Source organism: Rhamphochromis sp. 'chilingali', assembly GCF_963969265.1.
Source record: "Rhamphochromis sp. 'chilingali' genome assembly, chromosome: 7".
In the NCBI taxonomy this organism is placed as follows: Eukaryota; Metazoa; Chordata; class Actinopteri; order Cichliformes; family Cichlidae; genus Rhamphochromis; species Rhamphochromis sp. 'chilingali'.
The window spans coordinates 34109893-34124883 of NC_137934.1; the positions used below are offsets into that span (position 1 = coordinate 34109893).

A 14991-nucleotide genomic window follows, 5' to 3' on the forward strand; every position below is an offset into this window, starting at 1 on the left:
TCTTAACAGGTCTTAGAATGAGGTAAATACAAGCTGAGATAAACGACAGCACATGTATATGAAACAAAATTAAAAATTAAGTGCACCCTGTGATTCAGGAGCTCAGTCTCATATCAGTGTGGAGGAACGTTGGCCCGACCTTGTTTACAATGTTGCTTCAGTTCCTTGTTTATTCTCTTTTATGGTCCCATCATAACATTGATTTTTTTCTTTTTCAGCCATTCTGTAGTAGATTTGTTGCTCTGCCTTTATTCTGTTGCACAACATAGTGGGAGGCAATATTGGGTTGTTAGGCAGTTGGCCTGCATTGGGCTCTAGAGTTCATGGTTGACTAAAAGAACAAGACAAGAACTTCATGGAAATCGAGGTTCCTGAACGTTCTTGTTTAGTTTTGGTCAATTAAGCCCAAATCATCACCCTTACACAAGTTTGTGCTGATATGCTGTGTTTGGTTCACACCAAATGTGGTACTGTGCGTTAAGGCCAAAAGACATTGGTCCAGAAGTCTTGCGTTTTGTTCAGATGAAACTTTGGTTTTTAACGGGAAGACATTTTCTCCTTGAAACCATTCCAAGCGAGCCATATTTCTTCAGTCTTTTTCTAATTGTATTGTCATAAACTGTAAAATTTAACACACTAACCGAGGTCTATATAGTTTCTCTGTGCATTGCACAGACTGACCTCCAGGAGTATTTATCCACTCCTGGGAAGATGGATTCCACACATTTGTTTGAAAATTACCTCAAGACCCTTCCCAGAATGATGCGCAGCAACAATTACTGACATATATTTTTAAAATGTTTGGCTATTTGCCTCTATTGGATAATAAATACAGATGAACTCAGGAAGAGAGAGAGAGGGGAAGACATGCGGCAAAGGGCCACGGTCCGACTCAAACCTGCTGCTTTCTGGCCATGCAGCATGTGGATGCTCACGCTCTTAGCTAAACTGGTGCACTGACTATTGCTCATTTAAGATAATTTCTGATGTCGTTCCTCCTTGGCAATGTGTTAACACACCTGAATGCTAAAGACCTACAAAGTGCCAAAACATCTGCTTTTCACAGAGGTACTCACACTTGTTGCTGTTCAGATCATCAATTGCATCTGATTAGCTGCTATTAACCCTCTCAGTTCCTATGGAAGCAGTGTACTTACTTCAGCATGCTGGCTTAGTTTTTGTTACATGAATAATAACGTGGTGTAATATATCATGTTTTATTGCTTTTCCAATACCTGCTAAGAACTATCAAATTTTTATTATATCTTAAACCTTAGTGTTGAAAGAGGGTGCACTTTTTTTTAACCTGACTACAACATTATGGGCAAAGTTCAAACATTAAAAAGATCATTATTTCCCTGCATCTACATATTCACACCTCTAGAGGTCAAATGCTCAGTTTAGGATTTTCGTATTTTTCTAACTCTTCTAACTCTTCACCGAAGTCTTTTCGATAGCAAGCGTATAGAGCATGGAGTTATTAAGGGTATACAGAATGTTCTGAAGGATGCACTTTATGTCTGTGTCTCCAGGCGTGTACTGATCCCACTTTTTCTCTCAGGAAATTGATTCTGATGCCTTTTCTATATGCCGAGTAGCAACAAGCACAGACCCCACTCTTCAGTTCTCTTTTTCAGACTAAAAAAAGCTTATAACACTTTAAGAAGACAATACTATAATATGTGGACACTGGTTTAGTTTGTTTTTTGTTTCCACTCACAGTAATTCTACATTAACTGGCCCGTCTATCAAGCTGGTATTCCCAAATACGGTGGAGTCGTTTCTTCAGTGGAACGTAGTTTGTCAAACTGTTGCTGAGATCTAAACACTGAACAAACGCTTCTGTGTGACTGCTGTCTTCGTCTGCCAGTGCACTAACAGATACCTCCATGCTTTCTCTTGCATGTACACAAATAAGTGAGGCCATCATTTGCAATTCAGTTGATATTTAAAGTTGAATTATGTGTGCAGCATCCTTTAATCACAATCATGTACTGACATGTATCATCGCCAGTTTGCTGTGTTTTTTGAATGCAAAGCTCGACAGAATGTGCTCTGTATGCAAGTTCAAAAAGGAGGAGGAGTTTCCTGTATTCTGCTTACATGCTTATCTTGCCCCTGCTTCTCATCTGGGCTACAGCTGCATTTCTGTTGCTTGAAAAACATGGATTGGATCATTGGCATCATGCTGACATTGTTACATGGCCCTAATGGCTCACTAACTTTTCTTAGTCATTTAACTTCAAAAAGAAAATAACTCTTGTCCGGTCCCAGTTTGGGTTCAGTACAGGCAGTATCTCTAGTTAGGGCTGGATCAAATGACCCCAAAAGCATCTGTTAGTTCTGCTGCTGCAGGCTCTGGATGCTGGGACACTTCCAATGATGTGATAAGCACTTCTTCTCCAGTCCCTTCTTTTCACTCCTGATGTCACTCCTTGTGTTTTAGCCTGATTATTTGGTCAAAAAAAATAACAGTTTTGTAATTATTTCATATTTAATGCCATCGAATTAAAATCTTTTGTCCATGAGCAACATGTTTAGGCATCTGTAGAAGATTTTCATCATTTCATTTTTATTTGTGAATCTGTAAATGCGAATGCAAATATTTTTCTCAGTATTATTAAAAGAGAGAACTATCAAGGTTTGCATTCTTAAATAGTTTTGAAAGGAATAATATATAAAAAAGAGAGGCTGGCTGATATAGGACTTAAAACTGATACCGATATTTGATGATATAATAAATCAGATTTTTCGATATACTGGCCAATAGCATTTTTTCCCTTTTTGTACTGACACACAAAGCATAAAAAGGTTTTATTAACATTTGTTAAGTTAACTTTTATTCGTGCACTCTCTGCCTAACTCTGCTCAGATCAGCTACCAACAGGGACGTTGCAGAGTGCCCTCTGGTGGTCAGATTACACTAAATTAGCACTGATAACGTGGTTAAAGACTCATCATCCTTTTTTTTTTTTCTTTACTTTTAGCCCGCCATCCAATTTAAGGGTTATGCCACAGCTGCCCTATATTAAAAGTTTTGGTAATTCCTTTATGTTTTTATGTAATGGTTTGTCTACTGCAAGTTTGAAAATGTGTTTTTAATGCTAAAATATAATTGTTGTTATCCATGAACTTCCAAATTTGCAGTTTTACAAAAAACAGAAAAAAGTACTAAAGCAAAGTGTTACCAAATCATCAGGATGCGAAGTGAAAGTTATTAAGTTGTATTCCAGAACAGAAAAATTAACTTTAGCGGTTGAATGTTATGCTCAATTAAGTCCAGACTGCTGGCTAAAATTTGGGTATAAAAATGTGAATTCAGTTTTTTATTAGCGTCACATGACACATTTTTTTTAAGCTCTGTAAATGCCGATGCCAATAGATCAGCAAAAGTCCTACCGATAAAATAGTTCGATGCAAGTAAAAATGCAGGCTTTTAGTACCTGCTGAATAAGTTAACTCCCCACTCTTCTTGTATCAGAGATATATTCTCAGCAGGTTTCAGTTTTAATTCTTGAAATAAACAAGGTTTTTATTAGGAATTTAAGTTGAAATGTCAATGTAACCTGGTGTTGGACCGCCAGCTTTGACTGAACTGCAATTGAATGTATTAAAACTGTTTTGAAACATTTTTGCGATTTGTACATTTTCATAAAATTGTGCAATTCATTCTCAGCATATTAATCTTATAAATATTTCTGTCTCTGTCCTTTAGGAGTGGATATCCTTTATCGATTGGGGCTTACAACTCAAAGCCACACAGACGATACCTACGAAAGGACAAGCTCACAGCCTCCCACTTATGCAAATGTTCCCTCACCTTTCGATGGCCCCTTTTCTGGATATGGGGTGTTGCTCGACTCAAACTCCCTCTATGAGGCGCCAGTGCCCAATCTATTCCCTTCAGAATTTGGCGAAGAGTTCTCCGTTATAGTTAGCCTAAGCTCCTGGCGAGCAAACAATGCATTTCTTTTTAGTATCAAGGACGGGAGGGACCGGTTGCGTTTTGGCATTCAGTTGCTGCCACGCAGAGTGGTGGTTTATACTGCAGAGAAAGCCTCCATCTACTTCAACTACAACTGGCAGGATGGGCGGCTGCACCCTTTTGCTGTTGGGGTTCGTGCACGTTCAGTGTCCTTCTATGCGAATTGTGGAGGGGTGCAACAGTGGGAGCAAACCCTGGGGAGATCTCAAACACTGGGGGAATCTGGGGGTGTCTTCACTCTGGGAAGGATGAACTCCAAGGCGGCACCATTTAGTGGTCAAGTCTGCCAACTGGATATCTATCCCTCAGCCCAAGCTGCCGCGCACTACTGCAAATATCTTAAAAAACAGTGCCGGCTGGCCGACACTTACCGATTACATTTCCCACATTCTGATTCGGATATTGTGGTGAATGACCCCCCTTCTAGCCATTTGACAAAGTCTCTTCTTGGAGTAGCAGCTACTCAAAATACACCCATCGGATCTACAGCAGCCATTAAACTATCCCCAGATCGTTTGGTCATGCAACATTCAACTCTGAGCCCACCAATACGACCTCATCTGGGGGACCAAGAAAACATTTCCACATTGAAACCATTATCCCACTCTGCCACATCATCACTCCAGCTTTATAGCCCCACCGTAACTACGCCAAGTAGTCAAGCAGCTCTGGGTTTTGCCTATAGCACAACAACCACCACTACCAAAAATGTGTTGGCTAAAGACACTACGCCCCAGGAGGACACTGAACACTCTGAAAACAGCACAGAAGAAGAGAGAAATTCCAGAAAACAGCCAAGTCCGGATGCCACTACAGGTGTTGTTTCCCTGGTCAGACAGAGCCAACTAAAGGAAGAACTCAGGAACAACTCCATCACAAGCTCTAGGGACTCTGGCTCCACAAGCCAAAATTTCCCAGAGACTCCTCTGAGAGCCAATAGCACTACTTTGTACAGGGAGAATCAGGTGGACACCTCAGAGCAGCATGATTTGGATGGCAGCTATGATGACGTAGACATGGGAGAGTATGATTATGGATACAAGGAGCCAGAGTTCTTCTATGACTACCAAGATGGTTTACATGGCCCCAAAGGAGAGCCTGGTCCTCCGGTAAGTGACTGAATTTGTGAATCACAAGCAGAGAATTAGAGCTTATAGAGAGCACTGATGTGCAAACCAGTGCACTGCTATGTATATTTTAGAGTCAAATTCTGAGTGAGCCACAATGTGGCTTGATTACACTCAGGAGACATGCAAAATGTTTTGGCAGTGAAATGTAGTGATTTAAAGGTGATGGCATGTCCAAGCAGTGTGCTTTTTTCCCTGTATCTACAAGTTGTTAAGTACTGCTAGGTATTTTTGCTCTTATGTCAGAGGATAAATCTTTGGAGGACTGGAGCTATACCCCTGGATTTAAAAACAAAAGAAGAAGAAAAAAAAAGCACTTGATCCAGGCCATGATGTAAGCTAGTGGCTCTGGACACACTTGTAGTTCATGAGTGTGGCTTATGTTTCCATGTGTGAGATGTGTTAGGCATTCTTGGTGCTCGGTATAAACATGTGAGTGTATAATGATGCAGAATGCCTGGATTCATCTTTCCGTACTTACAGCGCCTGCAGACCTGTAGGGAGAGACACATCTTATCCAGCATCGTTGTTTCAATTTATCTACATGTCCCAGAGCCTAATTGAGCTATACTGCGGTATTTTGTCAAAATCACACTCCCATGCTGCTATACTTCTTTCTCAATAATGTTTGGAGGGAAACACATTTTGTCCATATCATCTTCGCACTCTCCTACCCTTGTTTCCTTTCAGGAGACCAAACATTAACCAAATGTTATGATTCTCGTACCCAAGGGAGAATCTTCTAACATGGTTAACATTGTCTCATGACTTGAGATGTGCTTCCAGTGTCCTGTCATGGACAGGCTCTTTTCTTGGAGAGAAACTAAAATTAAAGATGGACTTTAGTTCTATGGGAAAATCATTTTTCGAGGCATAATCGAGCATTGTGAACATGACACAGTTTAAGCCACAGGGCTTTTTCCAGCGGATCGTATTTTGGCAAAAATGTTTAATTAGCCACAATGTTTGTCCTTCGGTGCTGTTATCTTTGACAGTTTGTGTGTCTTGGCTACTCTGACCGCTTAGATGCAGGCATGTTTTGAATGCTGGGTCAGCTGAAGGTCAGTGGCTAGCTCTTTGTTTGAACTTGAAGACAAGCTGGCCTGTTTCCTCAAGGGAAGTATTTCACAGTTTTTCAGCCACATAACTGGACGAGTACAGGTGGCCTCCTGCACTCCCTTTAATTTGTGCTTTAGCATTTTTGCACTTTTTTTCATTAAGAAAATTCAAAACAAGCAAAGAAGCAGCAGAAGAAAGCGTGTCTTACTTTCCCCTTTGTCTATAATATGATGTATATGATTTCTTTTACTCACAGTGACAAAAAAAAAACCCAATTTAAAATGACTCGCTGCTTCAATATTGGCCCAATTTAATGACACAACATTATGAGTAGGTTGACCCCACTGCAAAAGTCATGCCCAAGCTCTGAGGAGTGATGGGAGATTATCATTTTTAGCGTTCTCTGAAGTTTCAGAAGGAAACCAAGTTTTTCACTGACAATAAAAGCACTTTGAGAATATTAGGAGTTTGCAGTTATTTCAGTTGGAGTTGTGCAAGTTTGGACTACTCTGCTGTTAGAGGTATTTGAAAATGAGACTGTGATTGCCAGTCCTCTTCGAGACAGTGAGCTAATATAGTAACATGGAACTCCACAGCATGTGTCGGAAGTTAATGTTGTCTTGACTACTATACTCGGACTTTCATCAGCTTTACACTTCACTTCTCTGTAGAGGTTGGGTGTCATGAGCACGTAACAAAGGCCCCTGCTTTCTGCAACACGTATGGATGTGGGTAGTTGCGCATGGAGTAGGCTATGGATTGCATTGTTTTTGTAGCTCGTTCTGAATTAGGATGTAGCTTTGTTCAGTTAAGTGGGCCACGGGGTTGGCTGGACTTTGGCTGAGCTAAATCACTGTCAGTTTTGCTACTCCTTTGCCTATGACCTTAAGATGATGTTGCATGACATAAACCTTTTTATTCTAGTATTCCCAGAATATTTTACTTCCATACGAACGTCTTTGGTCCGGGCTTTGCTAAAAAACAAAAAATCAACAAAAAACCTTTACTGTATTCTTCGGACTATAGGGCGCACTTAAAATCCTTTAATTTTCTCAAAAATCGACAGCGTGCCTTATAATCCGGTACACCTTATGTATGAATTCTGGTTATGCTTACTGACCCCAAACCAGTCTTATGTGGTACATGGCGCTCAAAAATCTATCAAAAAATGTTTTAGTATGACTTTGGTAAGCTATGAAGCTTGATGGATTGTTGGAGCATTACGGCTACCATAGTCAGGAGCCTCGTGGAGTAACCTGGGTCAAACTCAGGTCCCAAAGTCAAATGAACACTGCGGCATCACTGAGAGTTAAAAACTGTCTAAATTCTGTCATGAAATGAAAACAGAATTTATTAAACTTAACAGAGTTAGAAGTTAGCAGGAAGTTAGCTCCTAGTTTCCACCTAAACATGATATAGCATGTTCTGACTGAGAGATTTGTGAAAAATATTTAACGTACAGCTCTGCTGTCACTTCAGACATAAATGAAGACAGAAAACGAAACAACAGTGACGTTTGTAGGGTTACTGAAGTTGGACTAGCTGGTATATAATGATGAGCTACGTGATCGCTAGTGACACAGCTATGTTGGCATAACATAAACACAGTGAAGCTGGAGGATGAACGCTAACTTTTTTCCACTCGATAAAAATTAACATGAAGGTTCCCAATGGTTAGAGACAAATGCAATCGCATGGCAGGATGCTGTAAACGGACCAAACTTCAGTCGGGAGAACAACTAAGATAATCCATCCACAATACGAGGTTAGTCATTAATATACTGCAACAACTTGGGAACAGAGCAGCTGCCAGAGAATTCAACATTAATGAAACAATGGTGCGGATGTGGAGGAAGCAAGAAGAATGAGTTGAGTAAAATTTGACTTATCTGACTGTTTTGTTTTGCGTAATGCGCCTTATAATCCAGTGCGCCTACAGTATATGTTTAAAAGGCAACGTGCTTTTATAATTTCTTTCTGCCCACATCTCTGGTTTGCTAACTTGGCCCCACATGCTGATCATTACCGGCTGACCTTTCTAGAAAAACAGCACTCAACAGCACCATCTGGTGGTCTGATAAAATGTACACTTTATATTTGTTGCGTGTGTAAGATATTGATATTTGGTGTCTTTATGCTTATACGGTATTGCAATGTAAAACACTGAAATGCTGTTGTACTGTTCTGCTTTCATGTGTTTGATTGGCCTGAACAGGTCACTGGTTGTGTCCAATGTCTCTTTATACATTTTTTTTTTTTTTGCTTTTAGCTATTCCATGTGTTAATATTGAAATATATGAAAGTTGAAATCAAAGCTGATGCTTGGTTTTTGTATTTATCAGGTCCAGCTTATCCCAAATAGCTCTTAGAAATTAAAAAAAAAAAACAATCCCAAAACAAGAACTCGAGTCTCGGGAATAAAGGAATCTCACCAAATCTTCATTTATTTTATTTATTAATTTATTATAACTTTATTTATTCAGGAAAAATGACTCTTATAAAAGAAAATCCGATTCTCAAAGAGTGTCCTGGCCAACAGCAGTATAAACAAAAGACTTGCATAAACTATAACAAACACATAAAAAATTGTTTTCACTGAAATACAGCCAATTAAAAAAATAGAATACAGGACTGGAGTGAAATTCACTCATTTATTTCCTCCTTCCCCTTTGAAAGTAAGTTGCTGTGTGTAAACAACGTACATTGGTTTGTGTGAATCAACTCAACTTTATCGCAGTGCAGCAGTTAAAAAGAGTTCTTCAAAAGAAGATTCATTTTGCCCTTCAACTTTCAAGAAAATTGACCTTTTCACTGGACACTGTTGAATATTTGACCCCTATCTTGGCAGCACAGATGAAGCCTTTGAATACGGTCATTTTAGTCGATCAGTGCCTCCGTTTCTTTAGGCCCTGTTGTTGTGGCGAAGGCGGTGGTGTGCTCACACTTTCCATGTCTCTGTATGTGGGAGTCTGGAGGAACAAACAGCTGTTTCTTTATTTATGTATCCCTCTCTGCCCATCTACTTCTCTGACAAGAGATGCTCCAGAGTGCCCTAAAAACACTGAACAGTAAACAGTCTTATCATCTAGTTTTGGGAATATTAACATTGTTTTGGGGGAGAGAAGGAAATGGTGTACAAGTATTTCTTACATGTGACTCTGACCTTTTCCCAAAACATTTTAAATCTTTCTACACAGCTAAACAGAGTGAATTTAGTGCATATGTCTGGCACACAGCCCTGTTAAAAACTAAGTACACCCTATTCCTTCCATAGATGGAAGGTAGCAGCTAGGTGCTAATAATGAAATGTGCTCGATTGATCGATTATCAGCAAGTGTGCGCATCTTTAGCAGAAAAGCAGAGGTTTTGGCAGTCTGCTGGTCTAGAGCTTTCAAGACTACACAAGACCGCAATTTCCCCCATGTTCCAGCAAATTCACCTCATGGCCAGACCTTGCAATGCTCAGAGAAACTGCAAAAAACCCAAGAGCTACATCTCAGACACCAGAGGTGCCAGTTAGCATGTTAAATCTCATGGTTATAGTATATATCGAAAAGGACTGAACAAGTACAGCTTGTTTAAGACAAAGTCTCTTATTTCTAAAACGAACATGGCAGCACAGCTGGGGTTCTCAAAGGTGTGTTTGAATAAACCAGAAGAATCCTGGAACAAAGTCCTTTGGACAGTCTTTGGACTGTCAGCACGGTGGAGGAGACGGTGAATGCTGGGGACCTTGCAGTCAATGATTTGACCTTGAAGGCCTCTGTATGCCAAAGTATTCTAGTCAACTGTCAACTCTGTTTGACAGCTAAAGCCTGAGACTGGGTCATAACAGGACAATGATGCCAAGCACAGCAGCAAGTCTACAACATAAAGTGAAAAAAAGAATGAAGGTGATTCAATGATCCAGTCAAAGCCCAGACCTCAGCCTAAGTTGGATTTTCTGGTTTCTACTTAAATTTTCTAAAACTCCTTTCCACACATTTGGCTTATAATGTGAAGCATTTGATAAACAGGATGTAAGAGAATTTTGAAAGAGCACATTTTTTTAAATAAATGAACAAACAAATAAATAAATAAAAGAAAAAGCTGGCTCTACATTTGGACTGTATGAGCTCACTAAGTTTCTAACAAAACAAAACAAAACCTTGAATGATAAAATATCATATCCTTAATTACATTTGTTACTTAAAGTAGAACTGAATGCACATGCTTATGTTTCCTATTAACTGCTTTAACTTCTTGATTTCTAAGCACAGGCAGGATTTGTTGTTCTGCTTCCATTTTGGCCAATTCAATGCTGTTTAGCCCTGTATACTCTATGCATATACTGGATGGTGATTAGGAATAGTCTAGTCGGAGAACACCGGTGTCTGTCTAATAATGAGAATGTAACTTGCTTTACTTGATCAGGACTTTCTTGATTGCCATTTAGATGCAAACATTTGACTCTTTTCTTTAAACTTTGCAGCTTCTACACAAATATGCCTAAACAGTGAACTACATGTTATTGCTTGCCATTAATGCACTGTCTTCCCCCCTCTTCCCTGTCTCTATCTATGTCTCCTTCCTTTCCACATTTCTGGTTTCTTTCTGGTTTAGGGTCCTCCTGGTCCCCCTGGTTTACCTGGTCCTCCAGGAAAAAGAGGCTCTCGGGTGAGTAATCTCTGCAAAATCACTCCTCTTGTGCTTTTCCGCTAGTCACCACCACATCTGCGACCGTCGGGAAAGCAGTGCTGACAGACAGTGTTGTGGTTAGTGTGATTAAATCCACTCTGATCTCAAGACTACTTTGTATACATCTGCTAAGGCTGATGATGCAACGCCGCAATCACGCCACAGGCCCTGGAGGCATCTTTTAAACAGAACAAGGCGTGTTTTATTTTTAGTGTCGGACGGAAGGTATAAATAAGTCATAAATAAGAATAACTTCAGTCCCGTCTTTGCTCGACCATGCGGAGACGCATCATCATGGCTAATTTAACTGATGGAATGGAAATACCAGCTGCACTTAAAGAAAACATTTAGCATAATTAAGTTGATTACTTGTAGATTTCAGCACCTGCTTCTTAACCACATCAAGCAATGACTCCCGAGTGTCAGCGCCAATGCATTGATTATTAATGGGGTAAAACCATGTTAGTTTATTTAGGCGAGTGGCCCTCTGTGGATATACTTATGTGCCTATGTGTACATGATTTCCTCTCTAAGATTAGCCACAGTTTTTCAGATGTGACAAAAAGGCAACATGCAACACTCACATACAGGAGTTTATAGTTCCCCAAGATGTTGAAGCATTAGGTCAGATGGCATGATGTTAGTTGCAGCAAAAGATGAGCAAGGTTCACAACTATGTCATAGGACTTGGTGCTGTTTTGCCTGAGCCTCAGTTTTGGCATTGCTGTTACGCCAGATGACTGATTCCACTTGAAGGGAAGGTTTTAACTTAAGTCTGCATTTTAACAGCATGAAAAGCATCCTTAAAGAAAGACAGACAGGCTTGTAGACCCTAAGAGGTGGCATTCAGTTAAACATGTCTCCTATTACAGGATTGTAAAACACATGGCTGGTACAGAGCATACTTATCACCCTGTAGGCTAAGTCCAAACAGGACGAGGCTTTGGACCATTATGTGTTGGAAAGCTGAGGGCAGCGCACTCTAACTGTGTCTCTGCTGTTTCTGCACAGGATAATGGACTTTGTGGTCCAGAACCGTCCCTCGTCAGATGAACTCCTTGACATGACAACATGGGATAATGAATTACAGACATTGCTGATGTTGTTGTCAGTGCTGTCAACTAGTGTGAACTATCATGCCTGCAAGTGCAAGAGGCAGCTCTGGTGCTAATGTCATATTAGCGCTCAGATGTGTTTGTGCAGAAAGATGATATTGTATCCTATAACAAAGCTGTGCTGGGGGGAAGAGGCGCTGATTATCATAGCAGCTTTTGTCTTGCTGAGTTGCGTTTCTTTAAGGTGGACCTTAGTTGACAGTATGCACTTTCATTCAGAAGACATTAGGCACAGCACTGAAAAGTTGGAGCTTCTTTTTTTAGCTCTTGTTGTAGTGCAGAAAAGCCTGGTAAGCAGCAGGGGTACAGATGTGGAGGAATGCAGTGCATTTATGGTGGATGTGCGAGTGTGCATTTGACTGTGCACATGTAGTGTCATAAAATAAATATATTGTTAGTGCTTATTGTTACTTGTTTTTAATATAGTCTAAAAGGGCCATCTCTGAGTAGAGTCTGAGCCAAGAGTACTGACAGGAAACTGCATGCTTTTGCAGAGCACAGGAGCTGCAGGCAGAAAGTGAAACTAAGTAGAGTGTTTGATCGAAACTTAAAGTGTGCGTGACGTGTAGAGGAAGTATATAAATAATCAGACTGGCGGCTCCTTTTTCAGACTGAAGTTGATGTTGTCTCTCTGCTCAGTCTCCATATTCCGGAATATGTAAAATTAAAGATCATTTTTTGAGTTAGACCACTTTGAGCCGTGTCTTTCTTTGCCGTTAAACAGTACAAAGAACTGGATTTAATAGTAGCTTTAAGCACATGTGGTTGCATAACTGTTTGCTTCCATGATATACTGATTTGCACTGAGGGCGAATGTGATAGAATAGATTTATTTGTTCATTTTAAATCTAACGGTGTGTGCACTTCTGAAGAAACTGCAATATCTTTGTGCAACTTTCTTGTTTCATCACTTTTATTTTACATTGCTGTGGAACATGTAACTATTCTGAACTCATCTCAAATTGAGCTGTTGACAGCAATGCACAGCAATTTCACGTTTCTCTCCTGTGTCTGTTCCAGGGTCCCCCTGGTCCACATGGAAAACCAGGACAGCCTGGACCACCTGGACCCAAGGTGAGCAGTATTCTCCAATAGGAGAAGGAGTGGGATGTATAAACAGCACTCTGTAAGAGTACCACACAGAGTTCTGGCTAGTACACTCTCTATGGGTGTGGAGAACGTCTCCTCACAGCCACAAGGGGCACCACTGAACCCAACACACAGGCCAGGGATGTTGTTCAGTTATACTCTGCTTTCACACGCTTTCATTAAAAAGATCTAGCCATATGCTTTTAGTCACCTTGTTTTGTAAAGAAGTGGAAAACCCATGGCTAAGTGCTGGTTTGTTTGAAAAGGACTCGTCACATTAGTGGGTTTTGATAACCATGTCGTCACTGCTCTCGTAGTTGGGGTGCTCAATCCATTGGCTGTGGCTGTGGATAAGGAAATAATGTGTGGTGTAAATTAATCGGAAGCTTAGTGATCGGATTTTGCTGTTTTAGCCGACTTTTCAAAATGTACTTTAGGAAACTACTGAAACGAGGAATTGGCTTTAATGCACCATCAGTGCATGTGAGTTATTGTATAAAATACGTTGAGAAGACAGTTGTACCAAAAAACTGTATAAATACACTCAACCTGCCATTTTTTATTTTTATTTATTTTTTATTCTTATTGGCAGTAGATCTAATCATGCTATTCATCAGTGCGGCGTCCTGATTTCATGCTGTCTTCTCCTGACAAGGCCACACACAGCGTTTCTTGACATAATGGCTAGTTCAGTTAGAGGCATGTCAAGAGTTTGTTTTTAAAGGATAGTTGTACACAGTTGTTAGAGTCTGCGCTTTGCGTCCTTGAACATTAAATCAATCAAGCACATCAGCAGTGATGTCACTAAGTGGCTTAGTTATCTGAGAAATCCTGCAAACTCATGGAAATTTACTCTTCTGTAGTTAAAGTTTTTACTATATAGCAAATGGCATCAATTATAGCGACTGACATGCTGTTCCCTGAAGAGAAGAGAGTGTGTGCAAGAGGAATTAAACACAGCCAGATGTAGGCAAGCATGATAATAGCAGGCCTGTATATTGACACCGTGCACCAGGAGGAGACAAAGGTGGTTGTTTGTTTAAATGATACCCTTAGCTTAGATCGTTATTACCTTGGGTTTAACCACAGGGCATAATTGTGCCAGTCCTGGCTCATTAACCATAGCACTGATTTCATATAAAAAGGGGGAAGAAATCCAACAGAAAGCGTCACTGCTAAGCTTTTTCCCCAGCTTAGGACCAGAAACATCGGTAAGGCTGAGCGAGAATGTGGGCAGCGCCATGCACATGTTTGTGGTGGCTGTATTCCTTACTGTCTACCCACAGAGTGGCTGCCAAGACCAAGCAATCAATCAACAAACACTCCCGCTACAGGAGTCAAGCGAAGCACGAGTGGTTGTCCTACCCATCCCTCTTCATTGCTGATTGCCAAACTTTCCGCCTCTTCACTTTGTTAGTACACGGAGAGAAGAATTCTATTTATGAGACTACCAAATGTTGTTTTTCTTCCTTGATTGTTGAAACAGCACAGAGAGGTGGATTTATTCTGTATCACCTCTGACCTTGCTGAGACGCTGAGATTTGGCTAAATTCCACTGATCAGCTATTATGCAACAGCAGGCCACCTGCCGGCTTTCTGTTCTATCAGCGTTTACTCCCACACTCATGTGGAAAAATAAAAGAGTATCTAATACCATAGTGACCGGTCAGTGAGTCATTCTCAGCCCTGAAACCCTTTGCGGAGGCAGGGAAGCGACTGAGAACCTCTTTGTCTCAGTTTTGGAAAACATCTCTTGTTGAAATGTGTTTTGTTTCTAGGACACTGGGAATATGGTTACTGACTCTGAGCCAATCTTACATTTTTGAAGCCTAATCTGAAATGTTATAAAGATAAGCCCTTAACCTGAAAGAGCCTGTCAGGCTGTCGACTTTATGCTCAGCCGACTGTTTTTTAAACAGGAAGGAACTGGTTTTATGAT

General features: G+C 40.4%; 1 protein-coding gene across 1 annotated transcript in view; it reads left to right on the plus strand.

Annotated features, from left to right (window-relative positions):
* Positions 1 to 14991, plus strand: part of col24a1 (collagen type XXIV alpha 1 chain) — an 84181-nt gene that overhangs the window by 10086 nt on the left and 59104 nt on the right. Inside the window, exons 3-5 of the mRNA XM_080886747.1 lie at positions 3716 to 5094; positions 10774 to 10827; positions 12984 to 13037. Of these exons, the coding sequence (XP_080742873.1) occupies positions 3716 to 5094; positions 10774 to 10827; positions 12984 to 13037 (1487 nt within the window). The remainder of the gene's footprint in view (positions 1 to 3715; positions 5095 to 10773; positions 10828 to 12983; positions 13038 to 14991) is intronic.